Below are 10,656 nucleotides of genomic sequence, written 5' to 3'. Positions count from 1 at the left end.
GGGGCCTGGAGTGACATTTCTCTGGACCCCCTGTGCTACTTTTTACACTATATTCTTTGCCCTGTAAGAGAGCAGTATTTCCTTCCCCCTTTCCTGCCTCACCCCATCGCTTAGAGATTCCCCTTACTTAGGGGAAACCCCAACACTTAATAAAGTAAGGAGGAGAATGGAAAGGATCGACTGGAATCCACTTCAGCATTGTCATTCCCCTGCCTTCTTCCTGCAGCTTTTCTCCCATCCAGGCTGGCATCCCAGCTAGAAACACTTGTCAGCATGATGCCCTTGCCTTTTCCTCCCACTCTGAGCAGGTGGCTCTGAACTCACTGGACAGGCCCCAGATCCCCAAGCCCCTGACTCAGAGCCCCTCTGAGCTCTTCACCACTACACCTTCTATTTCTAGCCCATGGCCTGAGATATTACTGTCTGCTAATATCTACGTATGTACCTATGCACTTATGTGACTTTGAAGTGGGCGATATAATGAAATATTTCTTTTATTTTTTTTTTCCAGTGTTGGGGTTTGAACTCAGAGCCTTGTGCTTGCTAAGCAGGTGCTCCAGTACTTGAGTCCTACCTCCAGGTCTTTTTTGCATTGGTTATTTTTCAAATAGGGTCTTGTGGGTTTGCCCTGTCGGGCCTGGACCCTGAGCTGGGATGACAGGTGAGCACTACTGCTCTCAGCTTTTATTGGTTGAGATGGGGTCTTGAGAAATTTTTTCCGCAGTTTCCCAATCTCGGCCTCCTAAGTACCTAGGATTGCAGGTGTTAGCCATCACATCCAGCCTAATAAAATGTTTTTAAGAGTAGGAAGTTGAGTTTTAGCAGTATGCTTTCCTGGGATATGGGAATTGTAGTCTTTTTCACACCAAATTTATTCCCAGCTCCTTGCCAGAGACACAGTTGATTCCCTGTTCCTTTAATTCTTACTCTCATGCAAGGGAGAAGAGAAGCTGGCCTCATGGAAAGACTGTTAGGTGGACAGAAGTGAAGTGGGAGGGTGGAGCTTGTCCTGGCTGAGGGTCTGCATTTCTCCTTCTTCCCCTGCAGCCCTGGCCCGCCACCACTACATGAAGCAGGCTCAGGCCCTAGGTCCTCAGATGATGGAAAAACCCCTGTACTGGGGGGCGAACAGGAGCTCCCCGTTTTCATCTTATGCCATGAACCCGCTGCTGCAGCGAGGTAAACCTTGCCAGAGACTTGGGGGGGGGCAGAGGGCAAGGGTAGAAATGTGGGCTGCCAGGGGCCTGCATGACCAGCGTGGTGGTCATCTAAGGTTGAGGATGGGAAGGAGTGGAGTCGAGCTAAGTAAAGTGACATTTTCAGGAGTGTGTTTGGGGCCAGCAGTTCTGCATGTTCTGTCTTTGTTTCCATCCAGATTTGTCCTTACAGTCCAGCTTCCCACAGATGCCAGTGACCCAGACCACCACTCACCCTCCTCTTGCCAATGGTGTTCTGGAGTATTTGGAGAAAGAGCTGCAGAACCTCAACCTAGCTCAGCCTCTACCCCCGGACCTCAAAGCTAGATCCGGCCACCCCCGCAACATGCTGTCCTCCCTGGGCTCAGAGGTTGTGGAACGCAGAGTCATCCAACTCCCCCCCCTGATCAGAGACCCGGTGTCCTCGAGAGCCAGCAGCTCCTCCTATCAGCAGTGGCTCACCTCTGTTCCCTCCAGACCCTGGGATCAGAGGGAGGGGAGAAGGCAGCCCCAGCACTCTGATCTCTACCACGAGCTCCAGGACTGGGGGCCCAGACCCTGGGCACCAGGGAGAAGGGAGCTGGAGCGTCCGTGGAGAGGAGGCCACCACCGCTCCAGGCTGGACGGGTCCCCCACGCCCTGGTCAGACAGGGACAGCCTCAGCGAAGGCCCCTCGAGCAGCGAGGCGCGTTGGCGCAGGAGCCGCCACGGCGAGAGGCCGCGCAGGCCGAGTCCCAGGCTGGGCGCGCAGAGGCCCGGGAGGCCGCGGCCCCGCAGCTACTCCCCTCCCCCGGCCTCGGGCCTCAGCTCCTGGAGCTCCGAGGAGGACAAGGAGCCGCTGCCCCGGAGCTGGGGGTCCCGCCGCCGCCGCCGCCGCTCGCACTCCCCAAAGCTGCCCGAGGAGAAGCCGCCCAGCTACCGCTCGCTGGATGTCACTGCAGGCAAGAATGGCAGGAAAAGAGGGAGTGTGGAGAGGCGATCGGTGAGCCTGGGGCATCCTGCTGAGTGAGGGTCGGGGTCGGGGTCGGGGTCGGGGTGGGCAGCAGGACCCTCCAGCCGGCCGCCTCGCCTCGCAGCTCACTGTGCAGGAGGGTGCCTCCTCCCTGTTTGTGGGACACCACCTCTTATTAGAACTAAACGGACCTAGGACAGCAGGGAGCAGGGCATGAATGCTTACAAAGGGCCTTTTAGCTTCATTGTCACCAGCTGTGCTCACAGCCCCAGGAGGCAGGCCACCGATGAGGAAATGAGGCCCCCCTGTGAGTGGTGGAGCTAGACTTGAATGCAGGCCTCAGGTCTAAGGCTTCCCTCCTGGTACAATTACCTTGCGTTTCTTTGCACAACTGTATTTCTTTACCCCAAATCAGAGCAGGCAGCAGCAGCCAGGAGGTTTGTCAAGTCAGCAGAGCCCTGCTATATACAAGGACCAGGCCTCTCAGATTGTCCTAAGAAGGATCATTACACTGATGAAAAACAACAACAACAGAAAAACCCAAGCGACCCTGGCATTCCAAATATTATGGGCCAGAACTTTAGAATGCTGAAGAGGAACAGGAGGAAATAGGGCTTTGGTGCCTCTGGATATAGACCTTTCTTCTTTTTCAAAGATACTACTTTTTAAACATCGTTTTAGATTTAATACACCCAAATGACAGTGTTCCTTCCTGTTGCTACTTTGTAAAGCTCACCACCATTGCTCAAAACTGCTTAGAGCTAACTTACACATGACAATCTTTTCTTGATCTGACCAAAATCTTTTCCTCTCTTGCCTCTGCTGATACCCAAAGGGAGCTGTGCTGGGCTCTGAGGTGAGGGCGCAGAGGAAAGGGATGTTATAAGAAGAGCTGTAATCTCTCCCAGGTTTCAAAGGATATTTCACAGTTGGAAGTACAGGGATTTTTTGAAAAATCAAACATATCGTACGTGCAAGGCCCCTTAGGAGAGCCAGGGGCTGCTCTCTACAGCAGACCTTGATGAGAGAGTCACATTTGAGGAAAGTGGTGAAGACCAGCAGGCATTTCTGAAATAATCGAAGGCCACTGTGTCATTTTCTCACAGGTGTCCCATGAGAGGCAGAGAGGAGCAGAAGTGAAGATAGCCTCCCCCGCCCCATGGTACTGAGCTGTGACCTTGTGCACATCCCATCTAATCCTCACAGCCACCCTGTTCTCTGGGGCCACACAAGACAACAATTCTGATAAGCACCCTCTGCTCTGAGATCGTCCCTCACTCATCCCTTTGACTATCAGCAGAGGCAAAAGAGTGCTGTGTGTACAACTGTCCTCATCTGCAGACATAGCAACTGTTTTTCTGTGTACCTTAAAGGAAGTTAAATCCTAAAAGAAAGTACAAAAGCAGTCAAATCTGGGATAACTACAACTACCATTGCAGTTACTGCACCCACATAGTGACAAAACATGCCTCATCATTTGAACAGAAAAATGTAATTTAGAAAAAGGTTTTGGTCAAAGATCTATTTTTTTCCTCAGGTTATTTATTTATTTATTGCAGTACTGGGGATTGAACTCAGAGTCTTCTGCTTGCCAGGCAAGCACTCTACCACTTGTGCCACACCACAGCCCTTTTAGATGTGGTTATTTTTCAGATAAGACCTTGTGCCTTTTTGACTGGGTCAACCTTGGACCATGGTCCTCCTATCTATGCCTCCCAGATAGCTGGGATTACAGGAGTGAACCACCACTCTTGGGTTATTTTCTGAGATGGGGTCTTGCTAAATTTTCCCTGGGCTGGTCTTGAACAAGGCTGGCCTCAAACTGTGGTTCTCCTGATCTCCACCTCATGAGTAACTGGGAGTGTAGACATGAACCATTGCACCTGGCCCCAGGTTAAAATTTTGCATTTCCTTCTTTTCTTTAAGTAGTTTGGCTTCTTGTAAGCGAGAGAGGGGTAAGATGACATTTTTGCTCCAGTTGCTAGAGCCAGTCTTTTCCAAGTCTTATTTTATTTAATCCTCACAATAATCATGTAAGACTCAGGTTGAGTAATATGTTCAAAGCCTCACAACCAATAGAGAGTGAAGCCAGGTTTGAGCACAGTCCTCTGACTCTCACCTGGGCCCTTTTCAGTAAGTAATGCTGCTGCCTTAGAAAGAGAGAAGAGTACCATTGGGAGCAGTAAGTTTGTACTAACTTTCTTTCTTCCTATTTTATGGAAGTATCACAGCTTCCTTTATCATTGAGATGTACACAGCCATAATTCTACCCACCAGTGAACCAAATTTTCAATTGTAAAGTCATTCCTGGGGGCCAAAGATTTTGTCCAAGATCATTTTTAAGGCTCCCATTGTTTGAGGTCCCTTTGGGTTTGTCCCTCAAAGAATTATTACTTGGTCACATTCAACCTTCCACTTAGATCCTGAAAGAGACCAGATGCCCAGGACTAAAGGTTGGTTTGGCAGATTGGTTAGTTTGAAGGGCACAGTGTTTATTTGATCTACAACTTGAATTTTGAATGCTTTTAGTGGGGCAGAAAGTCTCCAGGGCCAAAGTCTTTCTCTCCCCTCCTCCCCTTGGGGCTGAATGTTCCCATACAGGTTCTAGCCTCTGAGGTCATCATAGCAGCGTGAACCAAGTTCAGATGCGCCATGCAGTTCAGCCACTAGGTGGTGATCCTTGATCGTGAACTACTTGAAGTGTCTGCTTATTCTTTGAGTTAATAACATATCTCACTATTAAATCAGATGTTAGCAGTGATGGTTTGGCCCTAACCTTTTACAAAACATTTCTAAAAATACTTTATTAAGTATTCAGAGAAATAGGAATTCAACTGAATATTTTTTGGCTCACATGGAAACTTGTCTCTCACGAGTAATGTTTAACAAACAGAAACAAACAAGGGCTTCTGTGCAGGGACTCTCATGGGAACCTAAAATAGGTGAGAGCTGTTCTCTGCACTGCACTCAGGAGAAAATGGAAGTTATGTTGAGGGATCGACCCCAGGCTCCTGCTGAGATGTCATTCAGACTCTCACTCACTGGTGGCCTTTTCACTCCACCAAAATATCTCAGAAATATAAGAAGCAGAAACTTCAAACTTTTAGCTTTAGTGGTTATAAACTGAATGGCCCCTCTGTTCCTGGCCTCCTTTAAACTGATTATCTTTCTTTCCAATCTTGCCCAAATACAAAGGGTTTCTCAAGGCATTTCTGGATTGTTCCAAACCTGGTCCAAACATCCCTATTCTAATACAGGAGAAAAACCACTGTGTTCCTTTCTTTCCAGGCTAAATTCAAACTTTCTGAAGAGATTCCCAACCTTGTTCTTTTTTGTCTTGACTTTTTGATTTAAAACATTATATTAGTATTTTAATCTTCTGTTTTCAATAAAATATCCTTGTTCATGTATAGGTCTTCATTTGGCAGGCTATGGAATGGTTCCTTTTGCCTCTTTTCATAGTTGTCCTCTTAGTCAGAGAACATTCATCCTAGAGTATTTTGATTATATTGCCCCTAAAACTCACTTTCTTAATAAATTGGAAGCAGATTTTTTATAGTACTATGGATGTACATGTATAGAACAGTACATTCTAGGCAGATATTTTATCTTCCTATTTCAGATAATATGAGGACAGTTATATTCCTGGACTATAACTTTAGATTCTCAAACCTAAAATGAAATGATACACAGAGAAATTTGAGAAATGCAAACCATAGTTCTTTCTCTCACTGAATAAGTGGAAAAAAGTCCAAAGACCAAGTGGAATAACTTGAAGGAAAGTCACTGAGTTTAGCCAGAAAGAGATAATAATCTTTGGAACATGACTTCAGAGAACTTACTAAGGAATGAAGCTAAGCATTTTAGAAAAAAGTGCTATCTTCATGAACAAATGGTAGAGATATGGAGTGATGAATAGAACAGAGTACCTTTATTTTTCAGTCTGAAGGAGACTTGATGTTTTAAAAAAAACAACAAGCGGTAGAGTGAATAAGACAGTAAGAACTTTTCAGAAATTAAAATTGTTTGAGGGAGGCTGTGGCAAAGAAGGAAAGAAGAGAAACCTAAGCCTGGGGAAAAGACTGGCCCCAAGAAGAATCAAGAAATACTTTTTAGTTCAGATCTGCTATGACAGCAGCCACCCCTTACATAGAATTTGTACTAGTGTGCCTTGGTACTGCATGCATAGACAATAGACTCTGACTGACTGGTTTTTTTGTGTGTTCTATTCCTCAGGAGAGAGAGAGCTCCCATAGTGGAAGGAGTGTAGTCATTTAGTCACTGGGCACAGCACGACTTCTGTGGTGGCTACTTCTCAGCTCCCGTGTGTCACCAGCATCACCTAGATTTCCAACTGACTTGGGAAGACCCCTACAAGTCTGCATCTAACAGGTTTGGCTTAGATTCTGAGAATCCAGTAGAAGAATCTTAAAAACAAGAGTTTGTGGAATGAATAATCATAGTCTTGGTTTGTGCTCTCTGAATACTTATATCATCTCTGACTTGTAATGGACTCTAACAGGGATGTGGTCCCTCGGGAACTTAGTTGCGTGAGTCTTCAAGTAGAGGTTACACTGCCCAGCACCATGGCCATTCTCACAGTGAGACTTCAGAAATGTGTAAGAAGAAATCAAGTCTGTTCCAGGAAAAGGAAACCTATGGAGGATTGGAGGGAAATTCCCATGGGAACTTGACTCCCTCTATCGCATTCCATATTAGGAGTCTAGTCTGTGGCCCACATCCCCAGTCCTGAGCACTCCTGAGTTTCTAGTCAGAGCTGGCACAGACATTCCACAGTTGTGTGCTCTTTCATAGGCTGTTTATTATAAGTGTAGAAAGTCACAGGGAAGCAGTTTTACATCAGCCTTATTCCTGTCTCTTGTTTCCCCCCACACACATCTATTTATATTTTCTTATGTATTATGTGTCCATTAACATCACTTTAAATGCTTCTTGGAAACAACATAGTATAAATAATACAAATAAATAAATGTAATGGGCTGAGGAGTCTTTCCCAAATAAAAATCTGCTTTCTACATTGGTGTGCTTGATTGGTTTAATCCTCTACCTCACTGAAGCTCATAGAAGAGCCAGACTAACCTGGGCAATTCTAGAACTATCATCCTCTTAGTACTACTCAATCTTTCAGGGTTGAGATGCCCCAAGCAGAAGCATCCAGGCAGGTCTTACCACTCACAGAGTCCCAGGAGGAAAGCTCTATGCCTTCCCTGAAATAGACCCTACCACCTCCTCCCATTTTCCCTACGGTGGTTTCATGAATCTACTTATGCTTGATGTAGAGATCCTCTCTGAGCACATTAGAAGAAGATGGCCCAAGTCAAGGTTTATGTGCTGAAGACTCAATGGTATCCCCATGTGTATGATCTTAAGCTCAATTTAGAGCTGTTGTATTGACACATTCATTTTTTTCCCTAGTCTTATATGTGGAGAAAATATATTAAAGCATGCATTGGGCAAAGTCTTCTTTGGGATTTTTGATATCCATCTACAAATGGGCTGAAATAAGCAAAATGGGGGAGGGGGAAATATTTTGATAAATAATATAGACCAGATTCAGTAGGGAGAACCTTCTGATCTGAAAAAGATGGCATAACCTTGTTTTTCTACAAAGTGCAGCACTGTAAATCTTGGAAATAGCATCAGAGACAACCAAAAAGCTCTGATTGGTACTAAGAAGGTGGTGGGTTGGTTTGCGAATTCAGGTCCAGAAAAACAACACAAAGGCAGAGCAACTTGCAGCTCCCCAACCAACAGAAGGTAGCCAGTAGTTCATCCTTCACCCTGAATCTGATGGAGTCACTCAGGCAACCTCAGGCAAGGGGACTGGTTGGGAGCCCTGACAAAAACAAACAACCAGGGGAGGCCCTTTCCTTCCCTCCTGGGCCCAAGGCTCCTCTTTTGTGATGAGACAGACTAGGGGCACCAGTATGAGAGACCCAGGTAAAGCATGTAACTTAGTTAGGGAAGCCTCATTGTCTCCACAGACCCAAGACTCCTCTGCTCAGAGACACTAGGACTGACTTGTAGAACCGTGGAATGCCGCCTGTCACTGCTAGCAGCCCTGAAGCTAGCAATCTGGTCCAGGATGTTATTGTGATGAACCAAGGTCCCCTACCCCACCTTACACAGAAACCGCCTGTCACTGCTAGCAGCCCTGAAGCTAGCAATCTGGTCCAGGATGTTATTGTGATGAACCAAGGTCCCCTACCCCACCTTACACAGAAACCTGGCAGCTGGGTAGCACCAGCAGAATTCCCCCATATCCTTTTCTCATGAAGAAATCTCTGAGAACTAGGCCAGGGGAAATTCCTCGGGTCTCCTCAGGCAGCCCCAGCAGAGACCAGTGGGAGCCCAAGCAGACAAAAATACCACTGAGGACTTTGGAAGTTCAATTGCCATTGGACAGTAAGCAAAGACTTATATGCATAAACAAAACAGAGCAACTCCCTATGAAATAAAATACTTAAATAAGACTCAGAGTCACCTAACATAACACAGTGCTCACAAGCCAAACCAAGAGCATCACAACTTGAATGAAGAAAGGCAATCAGCTGACGACAACCTTTGATGAATCAGATGTTGGAATTATATGAATTTTAAAGAAAACATTGTAAAAATGCAACAAAAATAATTACAAATTCTCTTGAAGTGATGAAAAAATAGCAGAAAATTTTTTATCAAAAAAGAAGACATTATAGAACTAAATGATGCCAGAGTAGAAATTTAAAATTTGCTGGATAGGCTGAACAGTAGAGATAATGGAGGATGGAATCCGTGAACTTGAAAGCAGAACAATAGAGAAAATGCAGACTGGAAAAAAAGTCAACATAGCCTTGGGACTCTGAGGGATAATAGCAAAATATCCAACATCTGTATCTTTGGAGTCCCAGAAAATAAAGAAAAAGACTGTGGGGATAACTGAACATGTGAAAAAATAATGGCTGAAAACTTCCCAAATTTGATGAATGACTCCATCTTCTGGAATCCAAGAATCTGAGTGAATCCCAAACAGAATAAACCTAAAGAAATCCATGCTAAGACATTTAATAATTAAACTTTTGGTTGCTTTAGCTGTGTGGGTTTATTTATGAGTCTTCTATTCCATGGGTCTGTTCTGTTTGTTTTTGTGCCAATACCATGCTTTTTTATTTTTTCATTATGATTCAGTAGTAATTCAAAGTCAGGTATTGTGATACCTCCAACATTGCTCTTTCATTTATGGGTATTGGGAAAGCTAAGTCAATTTAATGGGGGAAAGTAGTCTTTACTACAAATGGTGGTGTGTCATTTGTTTGATCATATGCAAAAAGATGAACTTGTATTCTAACTTCACACCTTACACAGAAAATTAAATCAAAATGAAAATAGTCCTAAATGAAAGAACTAAAGCTGTAAAACATGTAGACAAAAAGAAGAAAATCTTTGTCTCCTTTGGTTAGGCAGGGTTTTAGATATGCCACTAAACATATAATCATTAAAAGAAAAAAAATCATAAACTAGACTTCATAAAAATTTAAAACTTTTATGCTTCAAACAAATATCACTAAGAAAATAGAAAAATACAGGACACAACCCCAGAGAATAAATTCATAAATAAAATAAAAGTACTTGTAACCAGAATATACTTAGACTATTTACAACTCAATAATAAAAGAACCCATTTTGGGGGAGGAGAGGCAGTACTGGGGTTTGAACTCAGTGCTTCATGCTTGTGAGGCAGGTATTCTACTACTTGAACCATACCTGCAACCCTTTTTGTCCCATTAGTTTGGAGCTAGGGTCTCCCTTTGGCCTGGACCTTGATCCTCCTATTTTACGCATGGTGGGTGCATCCCACCATGCCTAGTTTTTTCTACTGATATAGAGTCTTATGGCGAATTTCTTTGCCTGAGCTGGCCTGGAACCATAACCCTTATGATCTCTGGGAGCCCTGCTAAAACAACCCAATTTTTTAAGATGGGTAAGATTTGTATAGAAATGTCACTAAAGAAGACATAAAAGTTGCAAATAAACACATGAAAAGATAACCTACATAATTAGTCATTAGGGAAATGCAAGTCAAAACCACAATTAGATACTACTTCAGTGCTACCAGAATGCTGTGTTAGTGTGTTAGTCTGCTAACACAGACGGAGTGTCACAGACTACGTGGCTTAAACAATAGAAATTTATTTCCCACAGTTCTGGAGGCTGGAAGTCTAAAATCAAGGTGCTAGCAGGTTTGGTTTCTCCTGAGGCTTCTTTATTTGACTTGCAGATGGTAACTTACTTTGTATCTCTCATATATCCCAATATCTTCATATAAAAACACCATTCAGGTTAGATTAGGACACTCCCTAAGCAGCTTCATTTAACTTAATTACTTCTTTTAAAGGCCCTATTTCCAAATACAGTCACATTCTAAGGTACTGGTGTTTAGAACTTCAACCTATGAATTTGGGAGGAGGATACAATTTAGTCCAAAACATGGTTATCCATAAAAATAGA

General features: G+C 44.2%; 1 protein-coding gene across 4 annotated transcripts in view; it reads left to right on the top strand.

Moving 5' to 3' along the window:
- The window catches only part of Ildr1 (immunoglobulin like domain containing receptor 1), a 42,088-nt gene that overhangs the window by 27,283 nt on the left and 4,149 nt on the right, over window positions 1–10,656 (top strand). Inside the window, exons 6-8 of one of the 4 annotated variants that reach the window (XR_012447966.1) lie at window positions 1,048–1,179; window positions 1,376–2,178; window positions 6,385–6,540. Coding sequence is in view for 3 of the 4 variants with exons in the window: in XM_020154046.2 (XP_020009635.2) it covers window positions 1,048–1,179; window positions 1,376–2,178; window positions 6,385–6,426 (977 nt within the window). In the remaining variant the exon portion in view is untranslated. Of the gene's footprint in view, window positions 1–1,047; window positions 1,180–1,375; window positions 2,179–6,384; window positions 7,185–10,656 lie in introns of those variants that run through there. The other 3 variants (XM_074073263.1, XM_020154046.2, XM_074073264.1) reach the window with 3 other exon arrangements.

This window comes from Castor canadensis, chromosome 5, assembly GCF_047511655.1.
Source record: "Castor canadensis chromosome 5, mCasCan1.hap1v2, whole genome shotgun sequence".
In the NCBI taxonomy this organism is placed as follows: Eukaryota; Metazoa; Chordata; class Mammalia; order Rodentia; family Castoridae; genus Castor; species Castor canadensis.
The sequence above is the reverse complement of the archived record's forward strand: the minus strand, read 5'-3'. Positions and strand labels throughout refer to the sequence as shown.